The 27,792-nt window shown below is 38.1% G+C and overlaps 3 protein-coding genes across 4 annotated transcripts; 2 read left to right on the top strand and 1 right to left on the bottom strand.

The window, feature by feature from the left end:
- The first annotated feature begins 146 nt into the window (after positions 1–146).
- lrmp (lymphoid-restricted membrane protein) lies at positions 147–19,117 on the top strand. Its single transcript, XM_077710159.1, has 40 exons — positions 147–320; positions 1,098–1,732; positions 2,544–2,648; positions 2,722–2,902; positions 2,988–3,046; positions 3,315–3,393; positions 4,067–4,225; positions 4,300–4,417; positions 4,496–4,546; positions 4,609–4,686; positions 4,771–4,827; positions 4,909–4,968; positions 5,034–5,098; positions 5,303–5,396; positions 6,140–6,274; positions 6,356–6,457; positions 7,203–7,345; positions 8,048–8,159; positions 8,531–8,762; positions 9,644–9,693; positions 10,240–10,339; positions 10,422–10,539; positions 11,148–11,196; positions 11,669–11,712; positions 11,784–11,851; positions 12,651–12,817; positions 12,901–12,982; positions 13,651–13,687; positions 13,766–13,796; positions 13,872–14,012; positions 14,085–14,219; positions 14,279–14,426; positions 15,072–15,115; positions 15,213–15,281; positions 15,415–15,473; positions 16,155–16,253; positions 16,370–16,483; positions 16,740–16,766; positions 17,027–17,178; positions 17,978–19,117. Exons 2-40 carry the CDS (start codon positions 1,117–1,119, stop codon positions 18,118–18,120), a joined length of 4,323 nt encoding a protein of 1,440 aa, XP_077566285.1. The 5' UTR covers positions 147–320; positions 1,098–1,116; the 3' UTR covers positions 18,121–19,117.
- dnai7 (dynein axonemal intermediate chain 7) lies at positions 18,697–26,169 on the bottom strand. 2 transcript variants are annotated; one of them, XM_077709573.1, is made up of 17 exons: positions 25,790–26,168; positions 25,641–25,655; positions 25,447–25,528; positions 25,280–25,368; positions 25,117–25,221; positions 24,431–24,568; positions 24,236–24,370; positions 23,595–23,698; positions 23,334–23,492; positions 22,265–22,469; positions 22,118–22,196; positions 21,893–22,056; positions 21,052–21,208; positions 20,690–20,988; positions 19,836–19,994; positions 19,623–19,736; positions 18,698–18,995 (listed from the first exon to the last, which is right to left on the bottom strand). In XM_077709573.1, exons 1-17 carry the CDS (start codon positions 25,790–25,792, stop codon positions 18,720–18,722), a joined length of 2,283 nt encoding a protein of 760 aa, XP_077565699.1. In that variant the 5' UTR covers positions 25,793–26,168; the 3' UTR covers positions 18,698–18,719. The 2 variants fall into 2 exon arrangements, with proteins under 2 accessions (XP_077565698.1, XP_077565699.1); XM_077709572.1 differs by having other exon boundaries at positions 18,697–18,995; positions 24,236–24,568; positions 25,790–26,169.
- On the top strand, positions 25,982–27,650 carry lyrm5a (LYR motif containing 5a). Its single transcript, XM_077709574.1, has 3 exons — positions 25,982–26,237; positions 26,469–26,528; positions 26,873–27,650. Exons 2-3 carry the CDS (start codon positions 26,484–26,486, stop codon positions 27,083–27,085), a joined length of 258 nt encoding a protein of 85 aa, XP_077565700.1. The 5' UTR covers positions 25,982–26,237; positions 26,469–26,483; the 3' UTR covers positions 27,086–27,650.
- Positions 27,651–27,792: the final 142 nt, after the last annotated feature.

The following is a 27,792-nucleotide window of genomic DNA, read 5'->3' as shown; positions in this document are numbered from 1 at the left end:
TGTGTGTGTGTGTGTTTGTGCGTGTGTGTGTGTGTGTGTAATTGTGTGTGTGTGTTTTAGTGTGTGTGTATGTGTGAGGACTAATCTGTACCTGAGATTCCTCTCTAGTTCTTAGCCGCCAGGCTATTAGTGTGAGAGGAATTGGATTCTGATGACCGACACCAGGGCACTTGGACATATTCCATTCATTTTAATTCTGATGGATGTACTTTGTTCAATAGACAAAGGTCAAATGCATTTCAAGCATTTATTCGGATTGTAGGTTATTCAAAGAGGAATTAGGGGGCGTTTTATTAGGAATCAAAATGTTGCACCTGGCGGTAGGTGAAAGACATATTTGTTTTTCTCTTCTTTTTTTTTACATTGCAATGCAATTTAAAAAAAAAAACTAAAATAATCTCATTTTGGGATTTTCTAGTTTTTAACACCAGGCTTTAAAATGACCAGGATTCAAACACACGTGTGTAGCATTTTGTTATAATTTGACACAAAATATAATCCTTTTGTGTTTATCTGAATGAAGTTGGGTGGTTTGGTTGCAATAAAACAATCTAAATTGAAGTGAAATTAATTTTAAATATCACTTCTCGCATTCACCTGTATGTTGCTGATACCACTCTTGCCCACAGTGTGGCGCTGTCAGTTAAATTTATATGTTTTGAGTACCATGCATGCTTGCATTCAGAGTGCGCATGTGCGTGGAATAAACGCCAGATTACCTGCCAGGTGTTTTGAGGTAAAAAAAAAAAAACATTTTGTATTGTTTTATTATGTATTTGAATTAACAATGTTTGAGGTGAGAATTTAAACTCGCAGACAACATGAACATTGACATTTATTTATGTTCTTAAGTTATTCTCTTGTTCATAATATATTGTTCATAATGTAAAAGGAACATTCTTTTAATGAACATTTTGATAATTTACTTATTCTTTGCACTAATTATTAGTATTAGTGACTAATACAAAGGAAAAAAAGTGGGTTTATTGTTAGTTCTATGTCATTTTGCAATGAGTTTACTGCTCCAGCCCACTTGATGTTGTCTATGTTAAGCCTTATGATTAAAACTCCATTCACTGTCCTTATCTGTCCCCCAGTCTCCAACCCCACTTGATCATGCCAATCACACCCCAAGCAACTCGCCGCCATAACCCAGTGGACAGCATCTGCCGTAAACTGCAAACCATCCAATGGCACGGTGACCGAGAACCTTACTCCCCCTTCCAGATCCCCAAAATCTCCTCCACTAGCTACGACAGCCCCCAATGTGGCCTTCGCCACAACTTGGAAGCCATTTTGAAGACAGGGACTCCTTGCCAGGTTCCATTTAACCCAGAAAATATGCAGTATTCTACTCCTCTCGCAGAAGAATCTAACCCACCCACCCCTGCTAATATCACATATAGTATCAGCAGTACTATTGGGGATAAGAGAAGTATCCATAGGAGTGACATAAAACCTTATAAAATCTGGCATACGTATAATTCTACCCCAACAGACCAACTCAAGGATTCCCCGTACTTTACGTTTACGCAAAGTGAAACCAGATCAACGCCAAGTGATTTTGCGTGTAAACAGAAGAGCAGCGATACGCTCTCTAAAACTTTCAGCCTTGGTGATGACGTCTTCTCGTACAACCTGGACTTCAGCTCTGGTGATGCTGGGAAGTCACCAGAGTTTGACATGCCCTACCCAGCTCTGGTTGTAAAAAGATTGCCACTTGAAGATGAAGGTTGGTGGCTTTTTGTGATTGTTGATGATGATAGATCAAGGGTGGGCAAAGTTTTGGGCCTGGGGGGCCATATTGACTTTAAAAATTTGACAGATGGGTCAGCTCAAGATATGATACAGATAAAAAAGTACATCCGTTAACAGTACAAATGAAACATAAAGAGAAAAAAAGGACTAAAGTATTACTATACTCATCACTCATCATTAAAGTAACAAGTATGAAGTACAAAGTAAAGTAAAAAGGAATGTATTAAGAATGGTGTGATAGGTGAACCACATCTGCAATATTTTTTTATTTTTTTATTTCCATTGACCAATTTGGAGTGCAATATTAACATTTAGCAACTTTGGAATATTGCTACTAGTTCAAAATGTTTGTTAACATGTTAAGTTGACAAACCAATTCAAATGTATTATTTTAAATCCAGATACGTTGAACTTAAAGTTAAATACTACAACTGAACTGGAATAGGCGAGCAAATGTGTTACTTTAAATCCAGATATGTTCAACTTAAAGTTAAATACAACTGAACTGGAATAGGAGGGCAAATGTGTTATTTCAAATCCAGATACATTGAATTTAAAGTTAAATACAACTGAACTGAAATGGAAAAAGGGAGCTACTCACATTCTCACTTTGAGAATCTTTACTTTTCTTAAACATCCTATAGATTTGAACACTTATTCAGCAAATGCAAACAACGTTATTCAGATATTGGATAACACCTACACTTTAAATGGACTACATTTGCAGCCACCGTCGTTCTTGCCTTGAGAAAATTACTCATGTTCTTTCCTGCATTCTTGCTTAGGGAACAAGATGGTCTCTGATAGCAACAACATGGCAGAAGTCAGCCTCATCTGCGAGGAGAATCTCCTCGACACTATCTTCCACGCGTGTGATACACAGCGCCGAGGTAAACAAAAAAAAAAATACAATATACCGTATTTTCCCGACTGGAAGTAGAAGCATTTTTTTAAAAATCTTAGGTAAAGTCTACGTCTCTCACATCGTTGACTACTTAAGACATACAACCAGTCGCTCCCCTGAAGACCGAGGACTTGAAGATCTTTGTAATATGCTGGATCCTGAACGCAAAGATGTCTCCATAGACCTGGAGACATATCACGCCGTCATGTGGGAGTGGATTGAGGACTGCCGCAAAAATGGGTTAAAAACTAAACTAATTTCAAAAAACTCAACAAGCCAAATGTAATAATGTTTGGACTTATTCCTCTATTTGTATTTTTTTTAGGGAAGAACCACCAGAAGGAGTATTTCAGGATCCGGATAAACTAAGAAGTAGCCTATCAGGTGTGTATTTTGCCTTGAAGATTGTTTCTTATTTCAAGTTAACTCCTGATTTAACTCATTTGCAATGAGTTAAAGGGAATGTCAATATGGCAACATAATCTCACATGATGATTTGCAATTATTATTCATATTTTAGCTCAGGTGTGGGCAATATTTTGGGCCCGGGGGGGCCACGTTGACTTTAAAAATTTGACAGATGGGCCGAGTCAGCACACAAAGCGTTTATTCACGATGAATATTCTAAAAATGTATATTTTGTCATCCATAGAGGCAAGGAGAACCATACTCCTCAATATGACATCGGGAAGCTTGGAAGGCTTCGGAGGAGACGTGTCAAGACAGGAATTGTATGTCATGAGAGAGTTTAATATCCAAATACTGTTTAATATTGAAGTACTGTTTGATATCGAAGTACTGCTTGATATCGAAGTACTGTTTGATATCGAAGTACTGCTTGATATCGAAGTACTGTTTGATATCGAAGTACTGCTTGATATCGAAGTACTGTTTGATATCGAACTACTGTTTGGTATCGAAGTACTGTTTGATATCGAAGTACTGTTTGATATTGAAGTACTGTTTGATATCGAAGTACTGTTTGATATCGAAGTACTGTTTGATATCGAAGTACTGTTTAATGTCAAAGTACTGTTTAATGTCAAAGTACTGTTTAACGTCAAAGTACTGTTTAATGTCAAAGTACTGGTTAATGTCCAAGCACTGTTCAATATCCAAGTACTGTTCAATATCCAAGTACTGTTCAATATCCAAGTACTGTTCAATATCCAAGTACTGTTCAATATCCAAGTACTGTTCAATATCCAAGTACTGTTCAATATCCAAGTACTGTTCAATATCCAAGTACTGTTCAATATCCAAGTACTGTTCAATATCCAAGTACTGTTCTATATCCAAGTACTGTTCAATATCTAAGTACATTTGACCGGCGACCAAAAGACCGACAACCAAACATCCGGTCACAAATATTTCATTCCTTTTTCCTCTCTCCCACTCCCACAGCGAAACATCAGAGCTCGTCTACTGCCTCGCCGACCTCCAGAAGAGCAACCAAAAACTCCAAGATGAGGTAAAGAAGCTAAAACAGTCCATGGAAAGCATGGAGGAGAGCAACCAAAAACTAGCAGATGAAAACGAGGAACTACGCAACCAGACTAAAAGGTCAGCCACCTTTCCCCAAACTGGCAAACTATGCCCAAAACAACCCATTTTTAACCACCCTTCTCTCCCTTTAGTCACCAACAGCTGATCCATAATGAAAAGATCCTCCATGACGAAGTGGAAGAAATGAAGGCTACCCTGAATTGCACTGAGGAAGGCAGAGCTCGCGCCTGCGCACACAGCAAACATCTGGTCCGAATACTCAGCCATACTTGTTTATAAAGTACTAGGGAAAATACCTCTTAATTCTGAATCACTTCATTTTTATAGGAGAAGGAAAACCAAGGCCTTGTTGTTAAGATTGCATCTCTTCAGGAAGAGGTATTTTTTTCAGATAAGTTGTAGATAAGCAAGTTGATAACAACTCTCTACTGGCTATTCAGAACTTTAGGGTCACCATGGAGATGGACGAGCTTCAGAAGAGGATTACAGAGCTGTGTGACATCAATGCTGACCTTCAGGTTAGTACTTTTATTGTTGTTTTTCTTCCTTTTCATCTACTTTTTATTAAAATAGTTGTGTGATGGTCATGTATTTCTCTTCAGGTGCAGATTGAGGCTTTCGATACTGTCGTCAATGAAAAAGAAGTACTTATACAAGAGGTATTTGTTATATTCAAGTTATTTTTATTTTATTTCTGACCTCTGTAAGGTCTTGTTAAATACATTTTTTATCTATTTAAGAGGAAAAGACAGATAGATGAACTCAAAGCAATAGTGGAAGAATACACATCTGTTACAGAGGTCAGTTTTTCCTTTTATATGCACTTTTATGATATAAAAGTGACTTATTGATGACAATTTTTCAGTTACTGAGGGCCGACAAGAGCAAACTGGAGAACCATGTGCAGATGATGCTACCAGACTTTTCTGGGTACGTTTTATCTTAAATATAAAAAAGAATGGGCTCCATTTTGGGCTGTAACAAAACTTTTCAGGGCCCTTGACGATGATAGATGCCCAATTCCTAATCATTCTTTTAAATTTAAATCCATTTTAACTGGGAGTGTAGCAGCAAATGGATTAAGTGGATGTCGCTGTCCGTGGTGCTGATTATTCATTTTATTTGCCTCGACAGTGGTGGAGTGTCGCTTTCCGTCGCCTACAGGTTGAACCAAAGTATTTCAGGATCACTCCAGACAGAGCTGGCATTAGCTCAATCACCACTAGAGGTCAGTCCTTGCATTCCTTCATCAATGTTGTGCAATCAAAGTGGCGGCCCGGGGGCCAAAATCTGGCCCGCCGCATCATTTTGTGTGGCCCGGGAAAGTAAATCATGAGTGGCGACTTTGTTTTAGGATCAAATTAAAGTGAAAAAAAGTATAGATGTATATTACATTTCCTGATTTTCCCCTTTTTAAATCGATAATTGTAATTTTTGTAATCATTTTTTGTGTTTTTTAGTTCAAAAATTATTTTGTAAAATCTAAAAATATATTTTAAAAAAATCTAAAATAAACATTGTTTTAGATCTATAAAAAAACTATTTTTTTTAGATTATCGCAGCCATGTCGTGACCGGACATTTGGTAGCCGGTCTTTTGGTCACTGGTCATATGTACTTGGATATTAAACAGTACTTAGATATTAAACACTACTTGGATATTAAACAGTACTTGGATATTAAACAGTACTTGGATATTAAACAGTACTTGGATATTAAACAGTACTTGGATATTAAACAGTACTTGGATATTAAACAGTACTTGGATATTAAACAGTACTAGGATATTAAACAGTACTTGGATATTAAACAGTACTTGGATATTAGACTCTAACTCTTACCAAAAGAGACCAAAAGTCCGAACACCCGGCCATGTCTGCTCTACATTAACCGCAATATTCGAGGGATTACTGTACTTCACTCATTGAAAGATCACATTAATAATGCCTGTTTTGAACTTAACCTTCATGAGGTGGACCCTTTCCCCACCGGCATATGCGCCGCCTCACCACTGGACGAGACTCTGGACCGAGAAGTGCTGCTAATGATGCACGGTCCAAGCCCTGAAATCATGGCCCTGGAATTCAAGAAACTCTTAAACAAAATGGTAACGCGAAAAAATAATATTTGGACTCAGAGCTGTTGATGGACTCACAATGTTTCAAATCTATTTATTTGTATCCCACAGAAGAGTGATTTCCAACAAGACACCAACACAGTCCTCACTGCCCTGAAAGCCTTACTCAGTGACCGGTCAAAACCGGAAGCCAACACAGAGACCAGTCTTAAGGTGACACTATAGGCTTCTTCCTATTGTATGATCTTTGCTAATATCCATCTCCGGTCTTTTGGTCGCCGGTCTTTTGGTTGACGGTCAAATGGTGACAGAGAGTTTACTGTTGAAACCAGCTCTCAAAATTATATTCATGAGAGAGAGTTTAATATCTAAGAGAGAGAGTTTAATATCCAAGAGAGAGAGTTTAATATCTAAGTACTGTTTATTATCCAAGTACTTTTGAAACCAGCTTTCAAAATGATATTCATGAGAGAGAGTTTAATATCTAAATATTTACAACAGTACTTGGATATTAAACAGTACTTAAATATTAAACTCTCTCTCATTAATATAAATTTGAGAGCTGGTTTCAACAGTGCTTGGATATTAAACAGTACTTAGATATTAAACACTCTCTCTTAGATATTAAACTCTCTCATAAATCTAATTTTGAGAGCTGTTTTCAACAGTAAACTCTCTGTCACCATTTGACCGGCGACCAAACATCCGAGCACCATCCCTTCATACATTTCCACTCACATATTGCACTGCCTCTTATATAACTCCCACAAACCCATTTAGTCGGTGTGCTGTAGCGTGAACATAACCCTGTCTTTGTGCATTCATTAGGCACGTAGAGCAGTAAACTCAAGTTTAGAACCACCCCAGAGAGTCAGGTGTCATGCATGGAAATAAACTATAGCATGGAGGTGCAAGGTAAACACGAGTGAGAGCATTTTTTTTTGTTTTCTTTCAACAGGGCGTACTGGACGCCACCAGGGAGGACTGGGGCCTCACCCTGGACCAGTTGGCTCAATACACCGACTCCATAGAGAAGGAGCTGATTAAAATGGCCAGTAATATGAGGAGATCCAGAACGGATATTCTTCACCTTACTGTCAGGTAATTTTGCTCTTTTCCTGCTTTCCATTGGGTGTTCCAACCAATGTTCCCTCTAATTTTTCGTTGGACTGAAAAAATGTATATTTAAAAATTAAGATTAAAAAATAAGATTTTATTTACTACTTTAATCAGTCGTATAAGAGTTGTTGGTTTCATCCAAACTGAAAAAAATAAACTTTTTTTCCATTTTTTTTCTAAATTTGGGTGTTCCTACCCTCTTTTTTACCTACACAGCAATGAATGAGTTAATAAAATGTGTGAGTGCACTGCTTTATAAGAGTCCCTGTGGCTCAATTCCTGCCCAGAAAGAGCAGGTCAGAGTAGTGCTCATCAACTTTTGATTAAAAAAAAAACATTCAAAAAAGGGTTTTAAAACCTTTTTATCCATTGATATCATCAAGTGGAGTTATTTTTTTTGTTTTATTCTTGTTAAAACTGTAACTGAGACATTTTGGATTTCAAAATTGGTGCCAATTATTTTATCTGGAATTTGATTTTGACCAAAACCGAGTCGCAATCTTGCACTGGGCCAGTTGGAGAACTGGCGCTGGTCACCCTGGGAAACAAAATGGGACACTGCATGGGCCTGCGGATTGGGTACAGTATGTCCATTGAACTATTTTCAACTCTCTCCATCTCTTTTTGACAACTTTTTAGTTTAAAATCACGTTCTTTTAATTGATTTTTCTGTTTCTCATGCAGGGTGCAGGATCAGGAGAACCAAAAACGGCAGTTGAGTGAAGAACTAGAACAACTCAAGACTCCTCAAGATAGCCGAGAAGCTTCATGCCAAACACCTGTACCAGAAGAAGAGGTCAGTTTGAAACATCAGGTATATAAAATACACATAGTATGTGTACTGGAATATAGTAAAAGGTGATAATTGTATGCTTGAAAATCATTGACATGTTTTTTGTGTATATATGCCCACTTAATCAGTATTTTTAGAGCTAAAATTAGAGATGTGTGGCCCTATTTTGAGAATAGTATTTTCACAACTATAAGGTGCACTGCATTATAAGGCGCACCCCTCAACGAATGACACTTATAGTTTTTTTCCATATATAAAGCTCACTGGATTATAAGACGCCCTGTCTATTTTGGGAGAAAATTTAAGACTTTTAAGTGTGCCTTATAGTTGTGAAAATACGGTACTATTTTCACCTCAATGTGTCTTTATTTAAGACTGGTGATGACCTGGAATGGGATGAGGAATACGCCCTTCAAGATTTCCTAAAAAAGGAAATTGCAGCAAGCCCCTGTCAAGTTCAGGACGCAGTAACGGAGGAAGGGGACGAAAAGTGGACGGTGGTGAATGGCACGAGTGAGGGTGAAGCCAGAGACACGTCTACTCCGGTGGGGTCTGCTAAACCTGAGGCTTCCCTGGATGGACAGTGTCTGACTGGAGAAAGCCAAGGTGAAAAAATGCGAAAGAAAGGTTTGAATGGTCACAAAAGTATTGTGTTGTACTTGGTTCATATGTTTGGGTTAGATGCCTGTAATCAATCATGGGCAAGCTACGGCCCGCGGGCCACATACGGCCCATTAGGCTGTTTAATCCGGCCCACCCAAATATTATTTTCCCAAGATGGCGCCGTCAAGCTGAAGCCAGTGGCAGTAGATCTGTCCACTCTTATTTGTTTTTCTTGTTTTACAGTCCCTCTATCTTTTTTTAAATGACATTTTTTATATTTCTTAATACATTCCTTTTTACTTTACTTCGTAGTACTTTATACGTTTTACTTTAATGATGAGTGATGAGTATGTTAATACTTTAGTCCTTTTTTTCCTGTTTATGTTTCATATGTACTGTTAACGGATGCACTTTTTTATATGTATCCTATCTTGTGCTGACCCGGTCCATCTGTCAAATTTTTAAAGTCAATATGGCCCCCGGGGGTTAAAAAGTTTGCCCACCCCTGCTGTAATCCATAAGAGTCAAAGGACACCCAGTCAGCCTTGAAGCAGCACTTCACTTGACATCCACACACTGCCTTCTATGGGTTTTGGGTTCTAAGACCTGATATGTATACCCTAGTGTCTTTCTTCCTCAAGGCCCTTCTATGGCCAGGTGGGAAAGCCATCCGAGGCCATGGACCGAGCAATAATCCCCTCAATTCCTCTCTCGCATGAGTGGCTAGCAAGCGGAGTGAGCAAAAAAATGTGCATGCCAATGCAGTCGCTAATGCCATTTTGGTCCTTCTTGCGCTATTGACTTTGAATATTTTGAGACCATTTATGGAAGTTTGCCCTGATTTCAGCCTTCATGTCCATTCTCTTCTGTGCTTTTTCTTTTAGTGTGCTTCACCGAATCAACACAGCCTGAGGATAACCATCAACATCTACAGGTGACATTCTAAATTTGGTTTTATTGTCAGCACACTAAGTAGAAAAGTCATAGGCAATGTTCCCTCTAATGTTTCATTGGTCTGGGCAGAAAGACAACGTCCCTGAGCGCACTGAGTAACAGTGTGAGCGACATTATCATTGCTCGTTACGGGCACACCAGTATTACACCTGCCATAAGCAGGTGCATGTTAATGTTCCCTCTAATTTTTCATGTAAAACATGCTGTAAAACACAAAAAACATAAGAGTGGACAGCTACTGCCACTGGCTGCCATGTAAACGGCGCCATCATGGGTAAAGGGGTAAAAAAACAACTTTGGATTTTATTTACTGCGCGCCATATGATAGCTGCTGCACAGAGAAGACGAAAGTAGTGCGCAATTGTGCACAGCTTAGAGGGAACATTGGTCATGGGGGAAAAGAACAACCAAAACACAACAAAAATGGCTAGAAGTTTGACACATGACTCACACACATAATGCACATCAACATATTTTCACCCCTTGTTTTCTATTTTCAAATCCCTGCTATGTTGTTGTCTTTCAGGATGAAGCGGCAGTAATGTCGGACACCCACTCGCAAGCTGTCAGACCCGAGCACCCAGCGGCGGATGCTCCGCCTGATCCGTCCCACTCGGAGAGTCGTGGTATGACCCCCAACCCACCCCTGCTGCCGCCTCGTATATAATGGCTGACTAAAAATCAAGAAATGTGTTTTATTCTGTCCAGAAATGACATCAAAATCTGAAGATGCATCGCAAAATGTGAGCATTTCCGAACAGGAACCCACAAGCACGCCTACGGAAACGAAGATCACACCAGATAAAATCACTCCTTCAAATGAAAGGTGACAAAATATAATCAGTAAAAAAAAAAAAACCCTAGAAGTCTCTAAATTGGAAAAAATATAACAACCTGCACCTAGGTATAAGCCTTGGGAATCTACGTATTAAGAAATAAATTTTAAAAAAGGACCCTAAAAGTCTCTAAATTGGAAAAACAAAAGAACCTGCACATGAGTATAAGCCTCGAGAACCTACGTATTAAGAAATAAATTTAAAAAAAGACCCTAAAAGTCTCCAAATTGGAAAAAATATAAGAACCTGCACATGAGTATAAGCCTTGAGAATCTACGTATTAAGAAATAAATTTAAATAAATACCCTAAAAACCTCAAAATTGGAAAAAATAAAAGAACCTGCACCTAAGTATAAGCTTCTGAAATGTACATATTAAGAAGGGAAAACATTTCTTTCATTTTCCTATACTGTGATCCCACATTTGCTATTCAAAGTTATATTTCCCTGCATGTGGGAGGCATCACACTGCCTAAATAGTACTTTCTCTTCTACCATGCTTTGCATAACATCAGCAAACCCACACAGAACTGAAAGCAGTTGAATATGTCAAGTCGATTCTAATACCAAAGTAGTAATATGGACAATTCTTTCCACAGCATCCAACCAGAAGGTCAAGACAAAGAGATCAACATAAGCACCGAAACGGTAAGTAGCAAAGCACAAACACTTTAAATGTAAAAGGGCATGACTTCCTCTTTATTTTCTCTTTTAAAATGTCTTTTTCAGTTTGCCACTTTCAGTTTACCACCACTTATTTGCCTCTTCCGTGTTAAACTGGACATGATGTACTGTCCCTAGCATTGCACAATATCCTGTTTTGTTGCTAAGGCAAAACTCTCACCTTACTCTACTGTGCGAATGTTCACACAAGTATGTGTGTGCAGGCGTTCCACCTCCACCACTTAGCTTCGTGCCAGCGCTAGCGAGCGTTTTATCACACAAAAAGATAAGCTCCCCTCCAAACTACATCTTATGTAAGAATCTAGGCAATTGTGTTTTCTTGCCTACAATGTAGAGCTCAAACAGCATTGCACTGCAATGGGAAAAGGCATAGTGTCTTTTTTTGGGTGCAAAAGAGTCAGTTAGATGTATTTTTTTGCTGGTTTCAACTTTTCAGAGTCTAAGCCAGGACCCGTCTGTTCCCCGATCAACACAGGACGCGTGAGTAGGAACAGTTCCTCGCTTATTTTGTTCAGGATGTGTAATTAATGGTGAAAAACTGTGGTTTTCAGCACAAGTTCTGTTCCTGTGTTGGTTGAGGAAGAGGAGAGTGCAAAGGAAGGGTACACAAGCATGGCAGGTAGGCGTGACCGGATGTTTGGTCGCAGGTCTTTTGGTCGCCGGTCTTTTGGTTGCTGGTCAAATGGTGACAGAGAGTTCACTGTTGAAGCCAGCTCTCAAAATTATATTCATGAGAGAGAGTTTAGTATCTAAGAGACATAGTTTAAGTACTGTATAATATTTAAGTACTGTATAATATCTAAGTACTGTTTGATATATAAGAGAGAGTGTAATATCTAAGTACTGTTTAATATCTAAGAGAGTGTAATACCTAAGTACTGTTTAATATTTTAGTACTGTTTCATATCTAAGTACTGATGAAACCAGCTCTCAAAATTATATTCATGAGAGTTTAATATCTAAATAATATCTTTAATATGTTTAATATCTACTGTTTTCAACAGTACTTAGATATTAAACAGTACTTCGAAATTAAACAGTACTTCGAAATTAAACAGTACTTCAAAATTAAACAGTACTTCAAAATTAAACAGTACTTCAAAATTAAACAGTACTTCGAAAGTAAACAGTACTTCGAAATTAAACAGTACTTCGAAAATAAACAGTACTTCAAAATTAAACAGTACTTCGAAATTAAACAGTACTTTGATATTAAACAGTACTTAGATATTAAACTCTCTCTCTTAGATATGAAACTCTCTCTCATGAATATAATTTTGAGAGCTGGTTTCAACAGTAAACTCTCTGTCACCAAAAGACCGGCGACCAAACATCCGAGCACCCAAGTAGAAGGCAAGGGTCTTCCGATGGTGTGCTATAGATGCATTTCTTCTCACACGTGAGTTTCACTACCCCAGCGCTTCTTCCTCAAGGGACAGGGGAGCTCACCAGCACCTGCGCCGACAGTTTAACAGACTGTCAGTTGTCAAGCGTGTCGTCAGTGCAGAATGGCCAATTAGAGAGCAACGTGACAGATACAAGTAAAGAGGAGAAGGACTCCAATGAGCTGAATCGAAAAGAGCTGGTAATTCACTATCTCATGCCAAAAAGCAAAAGGTAACATGACATATAAGCCAGTAAAATTATGTTTTTTTCTGAAACTTGCAGGAGTCACAAGGTCAAGACTCTACACAAGCACTGAAGGTGGATGAAGCCAAAACTGGGAGCTGTGCACTTACTGAAAAACAACGTATGTGTTGTTTATAGGGTGCTCGGACGTTTGGTCGCCGGTCAAATGGTGACAGAGAGTTTACTGTTGAAACCAGCTCTCTAAATTATATTCATGAGAGAGAGAGTTTAATATCTAAGACATATAGTGTAATATCTAAGTACTGTTGAAACCAGCTCTCAAAATGATATACATGAGAGAGTTTAATATCTAAATATCTACTGTTTTCAACAGTACTTAGATATTAAACAGTACTTAGATATTAAACAGTACTTAGATATTAAACAGTACTTAGATATTAAACAGTACTTGGATAGTAAACAGTACTTAGATATTGAATAGAACTTGGATATTAAACAGTACTTGGATATTAAACAGTACTTGGATATTAAACAGTACTTGGATATTAAACAGTACTTGGATATTAAACAGTACTTGGATATTAAACAGTACTTGGATATTAAACAGTACTTGGATATTAAACAGTACTTGGATATTAAACAGTACTTGGATATTAAACAGTACTTAGATATTAAACCCTCTCTCTCTTAGATATTAAACTCTCGCATGAATATAATTTTGAGTGCTGGTTTCAAGAGTAAACCCTCTGTCACCATTTGGCCGTCGTTTTACATGCAAAGCTGTTTGGTTGGTATGTTGGTTCTTCTCATCCATTTTCTCTTAAACAGAGTCGTCAACCATCTCTGAGCAGGATGATGTGTGCAGGTAAGAAAATAGAGGTATCAGTATCTATTCATTTTTTTTTCAGTCCTTCATCCAATTGCTCCAATTTTCCATTTTCAGCCCGTTGTCACCAAATGAAAAAGAGATTGAGGTGCGTTACACCCACAATTCAGAACAATTTGTCTCAAATACGAATGTTTTCATCATTTTTGCTTCCTTTTTTCAGACCGAATTCCAACGTCTAGCTCTGGGATTCAAGTGCGACATGTTTACTTTAGAGAAAAGACTCCGATTGGAAGAACGTTCACGTGACCTGGCCGAGGAAAATGTTCGCAGGGAAGTTTCCAGCTGCCAGGGATTGTTGCAGGTCAGAGTATTTTTGTATTTTATCTTAAATCCATCTTCACAGCTTGAAAGCATCCATGTTTTTGTCTCCCAGGCTCTTAACCCTTTATGTGACGATGACAACCAATCAATGGAGATCATCCACAGGCTCCAGAAGAATTTGGACATCCTCGTCCAATCCATGACTCGTGTTTCCAGTCGCTCCGAGATGCTCGGGTCCATTCATCAGGTACGTAGATGGTGTTTTACCAGTTTGTTATTTTGGAAAAATCAATTTGGTCTTGCTAGGAGAGTCGCATTGGTAAGGCAGTGGAAGTAATGATTCAGCACGTAGAGAACCTGAGACGAGTGTACACAAAGGAGCATGCCGAACTGCTGGAGCTCCGAGAGGCCATGATGAGGAACGAGAGGTCGTTTGGATCTCACCTGGATAGAGGTAGGCTCTCTTTTTGGTGCTCGGACGTTTGGTCGCCAGTCATTTGGTCCCTTTTGGTCGCTGGTTAAATGGTGAGCAGGATTTTACTGTTGAGACCAGCTCTCAAAATTATATTCATGAGAGAGAGTTTAATATCTAAGAGAGAGAGAGTTTAATATTTAAGAGAGAGTTTAATATCTAAGAGTCTAAGGGAGAGAGTTTAATATCCAAGTACTGTTTAATATCTAAGTACTGTTTGATATCTAAGTACTGTTGAAACCAGCTCTCAAAATTATATTCATGAGAGTTTAATATCTAAATATCTACTTTTAGAGTACTTTACAGTACTTGGATATTAATCAGTACTTAGATATTAAGCAGTACTTAGATATTAAGCAGTACTTAGATATTAAGCAGTACTTAGATATTAAACAGTATTTAGATAATAAACAGTACTTAGATATTAAACATTACTTGTATATTAAATAGTACTTAGATATTAAACTCTTAAATATTGAATTCTGTCATGGATATAATTTTAAGAGCTGGTTTCAACAGTAAACTCTCTGTCACCATTTGACCGGCGACCAAACGTCCGATCACTCCCTTTTTAATCCCCGTTAAAAGAACCCGAGCTCTCCACTAACTGGACTTTGTCTTCTCCAGATGAATTCCGTGGCAAGAAGCCACCGACGACCCAATACTACAAGGTCTGACCCCACATCATAGCAACATTTTCTGTGTTTACCTGGCCTTTTCTTAAACTATGATTACTTCATTTTGCCCCTTTGTTGTGGATCCACTCAGTCATCAACACGGCGGGTTAGCATAGCAGCAATTCCACGCTCTGGTGGAGGAAACATGCACTATGACATGGTGAGGACATCATTGATTCTCACCTAAGTTGCTTATCTTCCTATAGTCTTTCCTAAACTCTTAGATACCCGTCGCCATTAAAATAGGTCCATAGAGGTCGGAGGTCTAATTCTTTTTGTCATCCCCACGGCAGACCAAACAACAAGATGGTCCTGAAAGTGAAGCAGAAAGACTCACCCGGAGATCTCCATGGTAAGCCTCCTTTTTTAAATAGAATTTTAATAGAGTATTTACACATGGATTATATGTTGTTTTAATTAAATGTTTCAAAATGATGAAGAGTCGAACACAATATGGCAGAATGATTCAAATTATGCTGTGTTAATAATTGAACGGTTTGCTTCTACATAGTTGAAACCAATGACTTGTTGACTTTCGTGACCGGACGTTTGGTCGCCGGATGTGAGAGAGTTTGATATCTAAATATCTACTGTTTTCAACAGTACTTGGATATAAAACTCTCTCTCTTATGAATCAACAGTAGATATTTAAATATTAAACTCACTCATGAATATAATTTTGAGAGTCGCTTTCAATAGTACTTGGATATTAAACAGTACTTAGATATTAAATTCGCTCTTAGATATTAAATTCGCTCTTAGATATTAAACTCGCTCTTAGATATTAAATTCTCTCTCATGAATATAATTTTGAGAGCTGATCTCAACAGTAAACTCTCTGTCACCATTTGACCGGCGACCAAACGTCCGAGGACCATGCCTTGATTATTTCAATTGGAGTTATGAGTTTAAAACATGAATGACATAGCCTACATTCTGCAGCAAAATTCATTAAACTTACCCCCTTAGGTGATTTTAAGACTTAAAACATGGATTTTTCCCTCTCCCTCATGTGATTGATGCTGGTTTTTAGGACTATGGGTGGTAAGAACATGGCGCGCCCCCCACTTAAACGCTTTGTTAGCTCTGCCGCCTGGGTTGAAACTGAAGAACCATCTGCCGTAATGAAGAGGTAAGAAAGATCTCAGTTTGTGTGTAAAGATGGTGGATCCAGCAGTCTAGTCTTGCATGCTTAGTTTAACTCCGTCAAATCCCAGAAATGAATGATAATTTAGCAATTTTTTCAAGTGTGAATGAGCCTCAGACAGTTGCCGAATCCGAAGAATCGGCACCAGAGAGGAGAAGGTCCAGTCTCTGTGAACTGGGCAGCAAACTCACTTCCCTCATTCTGCCCTTAAAAACGTTAGTTCAACTCCATCCACACTTTTTGCGATTTCCGGTTGCTGGGAAACTCATTGAAAGCAATGGAAGACTTCATCATTTCCAATCCAAATTCTGATGAGCAAAATTGAGCATATGATGATATTCTTCCATTCTGGACTTGCATTTTGGGCTCAGCATTTTTTAACTACGTTATCTTGGCTTCTCCTTTTAAGAGTTTTTACAGTTTTTTATGTGTTATTTGCAAGGCAATTGTCAAACTGTCAATTTTCCTCAGAAATCAGGAGGAGCTCTTTGTGATGCTGTAAGTGCGAATGGACGACAAAGTGTTGTGAAAGCATGCCAACTTGTGTGCTTGACTCATAATGGGGTGTTTTGAAGCATCTCTCGAACCGTGGGCAGAATCCAGCCTTCATTTTCTCCCACTTTTGCATGTGCACGCTTCCTCTCCAGCCTTCTCAACGCCATTATTTTGTGACGCATTATTGTCATCATTTCATCAGTAACCCCAACGTTTCTCCCTTTTTGAACTAACTAAAGCGTACTTCTCTCAATCCCGTCTAGTCCAAGTTCCTCAGCAATCCCGGCCTGTCCTGATCAAGGACTGTCCCAGTCTCTGTCCAATAGTTTGACGTCCACCCGAGCGTCTGCGGCCGCGGTGGCTCGAGGCAGGCAGGGGATTTGGCTGTGGTTGGCTATGTTGCTACTCCTCGCAGGTTAGAGACAGAAATTGTAACGTTCAATGATTTCATGGGTCTGTCTTGATATGCGAGAAAATACTGTGACCGGATGTTTGGTCGCAGGTCAAATGGTAAGTACTGTTTAATATCTGAGTACTGTTTAATATCTGAGTACTGTTTAATATCTGAGTACTGTTTAATATCTGAGTACTGTTTAATATCTGAGTACTGTTTAATATCTGAGTACTGTTTAATATCTGAGTACTGTTTAATATCTGAGTACTGTTTTGACCAGCTCTCAAAATTATATTCATGAGAGTTTAATATCTAAGAGAGTTTAATATCGAACTACTATTTAATATCTAAGTACTGTTTAACGTCAAAGTACTGTTAACCAGCTCTCAAAATTATATTCATGAGAGCTAGTTTAATATCTAAATATTTACTGTTTTCAACAGTACTTAGATATCAAACAGTACTTAGATATCAAACAATACTTAGATATCAAACAGTACTAAGATATCAAACAGTACTTAGATATCAAACGGTACTTAGATATCAAACAGTACTTAGATATCAAACAGTACTTAGATATCAAACAGTACTTAGATATCAAACAGTACTTAGATATCAAACAGTACTTAGATATCAAAAAGTACTTAGATATTAAGCTCTCTTTCATAGATATTATACTCTCTCTCATAGATATTATACTCTCTCTTAGATACTAATCTCTCTCTCTCTTAGATAGTAAACTTTCTCTTAAATATTAAACTCTAACATCCGAGCACCGACAATACAGTACTACATCAAAGTATTGTGTCCTCCTTGTTAGGTCTTCTGGCACTTTTGGCTAGCCTGGTGATGCAGCCAGCAGTCGACGCCGCCCCGGTGGGGACTGGAGATTCCTGGATGGCCATCCAGCAGCTTCTCTGGCCTTACACGGGTTTGCGTCACAACGGACAACCCCCAGTATAGTTAGTCCCCTTTGCTTTTTGGACTTTTGAGCAGATGGTGCCATTCCAGGCCATCTCCAAGATATTCCGTGCACTTTGAAAGGGGGGTGATGGAGGAACAAAAACTGGGATGGTGCCTAAAGATTCCTCCATTGAGACCCAAAGATTTTATCCACCACGTTTGCCAATCTAGTCCAACTCCTTGCATGAATGCCACTGACATTTCCAAGGCTGCTTAACAATTTTCACCCGTGGTTGTTTTTCATCAGTATTACTTGCTTATGCCGATAATGTGCGGGTTTACGTGGGTTTTCTGGACCCTCCCCACGGTGTAATAATCACAGACGGCTTTTTAAACCCACTTAATCGCACTCAAGGTAACTTGCTCTTATGTTTTATAACTGATAAACACTGGTGGTGAACATTTTACATGTTTTTAAAGCTATTTATGACTTTTTTTTGGAGTGTTGTGAATTTATTTAATGTAATTGTTGGTACAATTTTGACACCAAATTTGGCCCTTTTTGCTGTGATTTTCAATGATTGGATTTTTTTTTTGTATGTTTGAAACTTTGGCGGTAATAAAGTAGAGGGAATTTATAATGGATTTTTTTTTATTTTTTAGCAAAACATGAGTGGCCTGGTGACGCAAAAAAGACTTTGAACAGTGTCCACGAAGAGGAAATGGGCTTCTCGGGTTTGAGTTATCCCTTCTGGGCTCATGTTGTCTTGCATCATGTGAATGAAGGTGGAGTGAAACTCGCTGTCGGGGTGGTGGTCCGCACAAAAGACGTCGCTTGTTTCCGTCATCTCCAACTTTTGAAATCTTTGAGCTCCCACTAGGTAGAGATTCCATAAATCCTCGGGTGGGGGATCAGGGCCCTGATGCTCGCAGATCTGATATGGAAAAAAAGTGGAAGAGTTCATTATAGTGATTGATTTCCTCGTTGTTTCCTCCGCATGGAGTGGGTGCTCGGACGTTTGGTCGCCGGTCAATTGGTCTCTTTTGGTCTCTTTTGGTCTCTTTTGGTCGCTGGTTAAATGTACTTAGATATTAAACAGTACTTGGATATTAAACAGTACTTGGATATTAAACAGTACTTGGATATTAAACAGTACTTGGACATTAAACAGTACTTGGATATTAAACAGTACTTGGATATTAAACAGCACTTGGATATTAAACAGTACTTGGATATTAAACAGTACTTGGATATCAAACAGTACTTGGATATCAAACAGTACTTGGATATCAAACAGTACTTGGATATCAAACAGTACTTGGATATCAAACAGTACTTGGGTATCAAACAGTACTTGGATATTAAACAGTACTTGGATATTAAACAGTACTTGGATATTAAACAGTACTTCGATATTAAACTTCTCTCTTAGGTATTAAACTCTCTCAGGAATATAATTTTGAGAGCTGGCTTCAACAGTAAACTCTCTGTCACTATTTGTCCAAAAGACCAGCGACCAAACGTCTGGTCACACATGGAGTGAATGTTTTCGAATAAGTACCTTTATGACAAAGTGTTCTGGCCCACATTGAGCATTCCATTTGCTCCATGAGAAGCTACAAACCGACGCAAATAGGGCCAGTTGCTCATAAGCGACGTGTTCCATGAATGGGTCCTTTTAAACCAAAAAAAAGAGCCCTTCAGTTGCATTATTTAAGATCTGTTTGCAAATATAAATTCTAGACTCTCTACTGTAGTTAACGGCGGGATGCACCTTGTGACCAAAACGTATGAATTTCCCAGTGTGCTCGTTGACAAAGATGTTGATCCCCGCCTTGAGCATGGCGTGCTGCAGGTCGGGGGCGCTCATCCACTTGTCAAAGAGGTTGGGTAGGCCCAACTCTCGGTCTGATTGCAGCATGCACTGATTCCCCTGTAAAATATCCCCAAAAGTCAGTCACTATGACCCTATGTCAGACATTGGCAAACTACGGCCTGTTAGGCTTTTTAATCCGGCCCGCCGACATTGTCCAAATAATGTTTTTTTTTTTCTCAAGATGGCGGAAGCCAGTGGCAGTAGTTCTTTCCACTCTTATTTGTTTTTCGTGTTTTACAGCCCCTCTATCTTTTTTTAAATGACATTTTAATATTTCTTAATACATTCCTTTTGACTTGACTTTGTATTTTATACTTTAATGATGAGTGATGAGTATGTTAATACTTTAGTCCTTTTTTTCTGTTTATGTTTCATATGTACTTTTAACGGATGCACTTTTTTATTTGTATCGTATCCTATCTTGTGCTGACCCGGCCCATCTGTCAATTTTTTATCTACCTATCTATTTCTATCTTTTTTTAAAAGACATTTTAACATTTCTTAATACACTCCTTTCTACTTTACTTTGCAGTTCTTTATACTTTTGACTTTAATGATGAGTGATGAGTATGTCAATACTTTAGTCCTTTTTTTTCTGTTTATGTTTCATATGTACTGTTAACGGATGCACTTTTTTATATGTATCCTATCCTGTGCTGACCCATATGTCAAATTTTTAAGGTCAATGTGTCCCCCGGGCCGAAAAGTTCACCCACCCCTGCTCTATGTCTTAATACTCATCTTAAGCGCACCTGAATGGTGATGCTGAGATCGAGAATAGCCCCATGGATGGTGTAGATGGCCGAGTCTTTGCCCAAAGGGCGGAACTCCCAGCTCCGGAACGGAAAGTTGGCGTAAGTGCGCTGCATCAACACAAATGGGGCGAATTGCTCTATTTTGAAGGAGACTTTTGCCCCCTTGCTATTTTCCTCCTCTTCTTCTTCCTCCTCATCATCATCATCTTCATCCCGTTCCACTTTGGGCGCCACCTCCTCTTCCACATACTCTCGGTAAGAGAAGTCGATAATGCCATCCATTCGCCAGTACTTGGCTAAAGGAGAAAAGTTCTTGAATTATTAACTCATTGTGTTCCCTACATGAGTTTTTCCGTTACCTTCTGCGTCCCAGCGAGCCGCTCGAGGGGTTTCCAGGAAGACCACCGACTCAGGAAGTTTCACATACAAGCTGAGAAGTGAGGAGGAGGTTTCCTCATCTTCTGGATTTGGCTTCTCGGGAATATACTTAAAGGTCCTTAAACCTGCGTCTGACAACTTTAAAATGGAAAATATCGAGATGCTTGGACTTTTGGTCGCCAGTCTTTTGGTGACGGAGAGTCTACTGTTGAAACCAGCTCTCAAAATTATATTCATTAGAGAGTTTAATATCTAAGTATTGTTTAATATCTAAGTACTGTTTAATATCTAAGTACTGTTTAATATCTAAGTACTGTTTAATATCTAAGTACTGTTTAATATCTAAGTACTGTTTAATATCTAAGTATTGTTTAATATCCAAGTACTGTTTAATATCCAAGTATTGTATAATATATCTAAGTACTTTTTAATATCTAAGTACTGTTTAATATCTAAGTACTGTTTAATATCTAAGTACTGTTTAATATCTTAGCATTGTTTAATATCTAAGTACTGTTTAATATCTAAATTCTATTGAAACCAGCTCCGAAAATTATATTCATGAGAGAGTTTAATATCTAAATATCTAAGTATTGTTTTCAACAGTATACTTAGATATTAAACAGTACTTAGATATTAAACAGTACTTAGATATTAAACTCTCTCTCTCATGAATATAATTTTGAGAGCTGGTTTCAACAGTAAACTCTCTGTCACCATTTAACCAACGACCAAAAGACCTGGGACCAAATGTCCGATCACAAATACAGAAGGGCGCTGACACAAAAAAAATGTTATTCTGAAACTTCACTTTCAATTCACCTTTTGGATTTCCCAGCCCCTAACATGAAAAGATTGTGATGGAAGATGGAAGAGCTCAAAGTAGAAGACTCCACCCAGAGGAGTGTACATTCTCAAATCCACCACTTCGGCGCCTTCAATGTGGTCTGTCGTGTGATCATCCATCGGCAGGGGACTCATGGCGTCTGGTAAGTGAGAACATACGCCATTGCATAATGACTTTAACATTTTACCAATTGGTCTTACCTGTGATATCATCTGTGTGTGGATCATACTGGCTATCGCCGTCCTCCGTGTTTGGGATACTGGATCGTGTTCCTGTATTCTGCAATAAACAGGTAAACATCACTCTTTTTTTCCTCCAAAATATTATGACACTATTATTGTCCAAACCATTGACTCTTCCGACATTCTTTCAGACATGAAATCATCATCCACAGCTTTCTCCAGCTCTGGTTCTTTGGCAGTATTCTGCTCCTGCTGTGCATCCTCCGCCTCTTGTTGCATCTCCTCGGGCGTCAACTCCAGTGTCTCCTTTGCCTTTTTGTTCCTCTCGTATGTCCCCTCGTGCGGAACATCATTAAATACGGTGAGTAGACTGCAAACAGGGTGAGCTATCAAAAACTCTAGAGTTTATCGATTGGGATTTTACCTACTAGACGTCAATACCAATCTGTGCATTCCCCCATCCCGTCACACTCCTGTCTGACCTTTAGTTTATAGTATTAATAGTTTACTGTTGAGAGTTTAATATCTAAGTACTGTTGAAACCAGCTCTCAAAATTATATTTATGAGAGAGAATTTAATATTTAAATATCTACTGTTTTCAACAGTGCTCAGATATTAAACAGTATACTTAGATATTAAACAGTACTTGGATATTAATCAGTACTTAGATATTAAACAGGACTTAGATATTAAACAGTATGTAGATATTAAACAGTACTTAGATATTAAACAGTATTTAGATATTAAACAGTTCTTAGATATCAAACAGTACGTAGATATTAAACTGTACTTGGATTATAAACAGTACTTGGATATCTAACAGTACTTGGATATTAAACAGTACTTGGATATTAAACAGTATGTAGATATTAAACAGTACTTGGATATTAAACAGTATGTAGATATTAAACAGTACTTAGATATTAAACAGTACTTAGATATCAAACAGTACTTAGATATTAAACTTCCTATATATTAAAAAGTACTTGGATATTAAACTTACAGTAGTTAGATATTAAACTCTCTTAGATATTAAACTCTCAGATATTAAACTCTCTCTTAGATATTAAAGTCTCTCTTAGATATTAAACTCTCTCTCATGAATATAATTTTGAGAGCTGGTTTCAACAATAAACTCTCTGTCACCAAAAGACCGGCGACCGGCTTTTGTCGAGTCAATATATCTTGAATGAAATGATTTAAAAAAAACAAAAACAGAAGGATTGGACGTACCAGGGAGGAGCCGTAGTGGGTTTTAAGTGTGTCAACTTGCACACAATAGACAGGTGGTCGTAGCTGGTGTAGAGGACTCGCAGAGCGACATTGCTCGCTGCCAGCTGTTTGGTCAACTCACAGCCAAAGCCTACGCTCTTGAATGTTAAACGTTTAAACCTGTCGCACAAATAAGTTCAATCTGTAATACTGTAAAACTGTGCTTTCTAGTTCTTGCTTTTTTTTCCAAATGCAAAAAAATGGAAGATTGGCACTTTGTACCTTGGATTTCTCATGAGGTTGGCCCACAGACACAGTGTGGTGTTGTCATTTTTGATCACAGCCTGCATGTTGCCCGTCTCGGTGTCTATGTGGTTGCTGGCTCCCTGAAAAGGAATCATCTCGTGACTTTTGAGAATGCCACATAGCGTGGTGCTCGGACGTTTGGTCGCCAGTCTTTTGGTCGCCGGTCATATGGTGACAGAGAGTTTACTCTTGAAACCTGCTCTCAAAATGATATTCATGAGAGTTTCATATCTAAGAGAGAGACTTTAATATCTAAGTACTGTTTCATATCAAAGTACTTTTAAAAACAGTAGATTTTTAGATATTAAACTCTCATGAATATCATTTAGACATTAAACAGTACTTAGATATTAAACAGTACTTGGATATTAATCAGTACTTAGATGTTAAACAGTACTTAGATATTAATTAGTACTTAGATATTAAACAGTACTTAGATGTTAAACAGTACTTAGGTGTTAAACAGTACTTAGGTGTTAAACAGTACTTAGATATTGAACAGTACTTAGATACCGCTCAAGATACTTAGATATAGACCGGCGACCAAAAGACCGGCGACCAAAAGAACGGCGACCAAACGTCCGGGCATGCCATAACGTAACTTGGCTAATGTGTACCTTCAGGGTCTCCATGCTAATGTTGAGAATTTTCTTGTAAACAATGTTTTGCAGAAGCATGAGAGCCTCTTGGAATTTGGGGATGTTCGCCTCGTCGGTTACCTCCCCGAGGAGAGTTTCCAGTTCTTCGATAAGCTGCCGCAAACAACAAAAATTCAAAGAGTGGTTGCAGTGATCATGGGAAACGCTACCAACCTGCAAAGCCACGTTGCACTGCTTGAATACGGTTTGGACGCTGCATTCCGGGTTATCGTTCCATAAGCTGATGAACGTGTTGACTTCCTGCTGAACTGTCGGGTCGGGAATGTCACTGCATTTCATGTATTTGTCCCACTGTATGGATACATAGGATGGTGCTCGGACTTTTGGTCGCCGATCTTATGGCCGCTGGTCTTTTGGCCCTTTTAGTCGCTGGTCAAATGGTGACAGAGAGTTTACTGTTGAAACCAGCTCTTAAAATTAAATTCATGAGAGAGAGTTTCATATTTAAGAGAGAGTTTAATATCTAAGAGAGAGTTTAATATCTAAGTACTGTTGAAAACAGTACTTAGATATTAAACTCTCATGAATATAATTTTGAGAGCTGTTTTTCAACAGTACTTAGATATCAAACAGTACATATATAATAAACAGTACATATATATTAAACAGTACTTAGATATTAAACAGTACTTAAATATGAAACAGTACTTAGATATTAAACAGTACTTAGATATTAAACAGTACTTAGATAAACTCTCTGTCACCATTTAACCGGCGACCAAAAGACCGGTGACCAAAAGACCGGCGACCAAAAGACCGGCGACCAAACGTCCTGTCACGTAAAGGATTAATCATCCAGATAAAATAGATCTGGAGACTTTCAAATATAAGTGCCATACCTTGGTCATTTGCGCAACATCGTTTTTATGTTTCTTGACAGCAAAATAATTTTTTGCCAAGAGGGAATGGAGTTCTCCAAGCTCGCCGCCTCTACGTTTGCTGTCCTGTGAGGAAAATCATCTCTTCTTTTGCACATCATACATTTCCATGTGATTCAAATACCTTTTCCTCGAGTCTGTCTAGGATTTCCTGCCTTCTTTGCCTTTCTAACCTTTCAAGTTCTTCTCTTTCAGCTTGAATCCTGGCTTCCTCTGTTCAACAAAAACAAGATATTACAATTTATAGAGACTTTTACGACAGGCCTCATGGATTTGGAGGTATTTAACCACCTTCCTCTCGCAACCTTCTCTCCTCTTCCTCAAGCTTTAGTTTTGCTTTTTGAGCTTTGGTCAACTTTGGTGCTTTTTTACCCTGGAATACATGCCAAAAAAGCACAAATGTATATTGTGGTTAAGAAGATGGCTTTGGGATTGTGAAAGAAGATGCTTTTTTTGCAAAAGTGAAAAGTAAAACCATGGATTACCTTCTTCTTAGGAGGCTTCAGGATTCAGTCGTAGAAGGTAAGAATCGTTTTTGATATGGAATTGATCAAAAACCATGCAATGTCAGGTAGAAAAACAGTTAAATCTTTAAAAAACAGAAGTGTATTCATTTTTTAAGTTTTTAACTCACCATGATGAAATACTGCAGCCTGTTTTTTATGAAAAAGAAGATACTGCAAGGAGTTAAATACTCTCAGTAGTAAAGTTTGCAATTGACTCACATTTTGCAACCAAATGCAACCAAAACCCTAATTTTATCCGCTCCTACTCAAATGGAAGCGTTGCCAGTTTTGCCAAATCTCCATGGCAACAGGGACGCGAAAATAATGACCCTATTGAACGCTGCGGCGCTATAGTATCCTTTTTTAGCCGTACATTTTCCATTATGTATGTCATCATTGAAATGTTATATTTCAATAAAATGTAGGATTAACATGATTTGCGATATTATTCACATTACTTTTTAATTTATATATACTAGGAGCGAAAAATATTTACGCCAGTGCCTTTTGTTGTCATTTACGACATAGCGAACGACGTACGGCAGGCTGCTTGTAAACACTATCCACAAGGACACCGTGAGTATTTCACATAAACTGTATTACTTAAATATGTAAATATATACATACGTTTGGATGTCTTTGTTCAACATTGATTTTGCTTAGTTTTAGTCTGAAACTACAAAAGCGATTTGGAATATTCTATTGTTTAGCAGTGGCTACTTCTAGGTGCTACTTCTATCATGTATTCGATTTAGAATACTATAGTAAAAATATAGTAGTAATATATAGTGACATTTTACATTTCAGGAGTCCACTTCTCACATGGCCAACCCACTAAAAAGTGAAGTGATCAGGCTTTATAAAAACGTAAGTAGACTTTATGGACACCCAGAACATGTTTTATAAATAGCCAAAAATACACATTGTTTAAAATTGTACTCAGTTTATGAGATGTTTTTTGTTTCCTCTGTGATTTTGAAGCATGCTATTAACTCACAGTAACATCCATAATTGTAATTGTTCATGAAATATCTACATCTCTCTAAATTGCAGTGGCGGGCCGTGAATTTCCTCGTGACGCCTTCAGCCAAAACTATTGTCAAACTTTTGTCACAAAAATATCATCTTGAAATGTAAACCAGATTAAATAGAATCATATGAGGTCCCCTACTACTTCTACTCAAAAAAATGTTTTTATCCTTGTCCAAAAGTTGCTGTATCTCGGTCGAGACTACCCGGAGGGATCTGCCTTTTTCCGACAGCGCCTCAAGTCAGCCTTCATGAAGAATAAAGACTTGAAGGACCCCGAACACATAAAAAAAATGGTGGGACGTGGAGAGTTTGTCATCAAGGAGCTGGAGGCCCTCTACTTCCTCAAGAAGTACAGAGCCATGAAGAAGCGCTATTATGACCCAGAAACATAGTACTTAGTACATGTTTATTATCCATTGGAAATTTAAGCCCGGGCTTCCGTCCAGAAATCATGCTTCCCATTTCCTATACTAATTCAGATTTACCGTATTTTCACGACTATAATGCGCACCCTTAACAAATGACACATTTGATTTTTTTTTCCATAAAGACCACTGGATTATAAGGCGCCCCCTGTCTATTTTGGAGAAAATTTCTGATTTTTAAGTGTGCCTTATAGTCGTGAAAATACGGTAATTTAATTTTAATGTAATGTATTGTGTTGAAATAATGTGCACGCAGCCACAAATACGCAAGTGTTAAATTATTCCTCAAAAGAAAACCTACTGTCAGACATTCTTTATGTTCTATGAATTCAAGTGGAATTTATGTAAAACTGAATGTAAATGTATGTAAAGCCAATCTGTATAGTAAGTACACTTGAATCATGAAATACAGGTGCAGAATGACTTGAGCATAGTTATTCTGCTCCAAAGCAGTACTTTTATACAACGTGTCTTGATACTTTTGATCTTGAACTCAATAAATGATGGAAATACTCATGCAGAAAAGGGATAAGTATGGCTCTCATGTAGGTTTGTTGCATCTCTTTTAGTCCAACTCGATATCGCAAAAAGTGGAATTAGTGTTGCCCAGTTCTTTCCCTTTCTCTTGTTTTTCATCCCATGTTGTTTTTCTCATTTATTTAAGAGGGAAATGT

This window comes from Stigmatopora nigra, chromosome 23 (assembly GCF_051989575.1).
Source record: "Stigmatopora nigra isolate UIUO_SnigA chromosome 23, RoL_Snig_1.1, whole genome shotgun sequence".
Classification (NCBI taxonomy): Eukaryota; Metazoa; Chordata; class Actinopteri; order Syngnathiformes; family Syngnathidae; genus Stigmatopora; species Stigmatopora nigra.
Note: the sequence above shows the minus strand (reverse complement) of the source record. Positions and strands in the feature narration are given on the sequence as shown.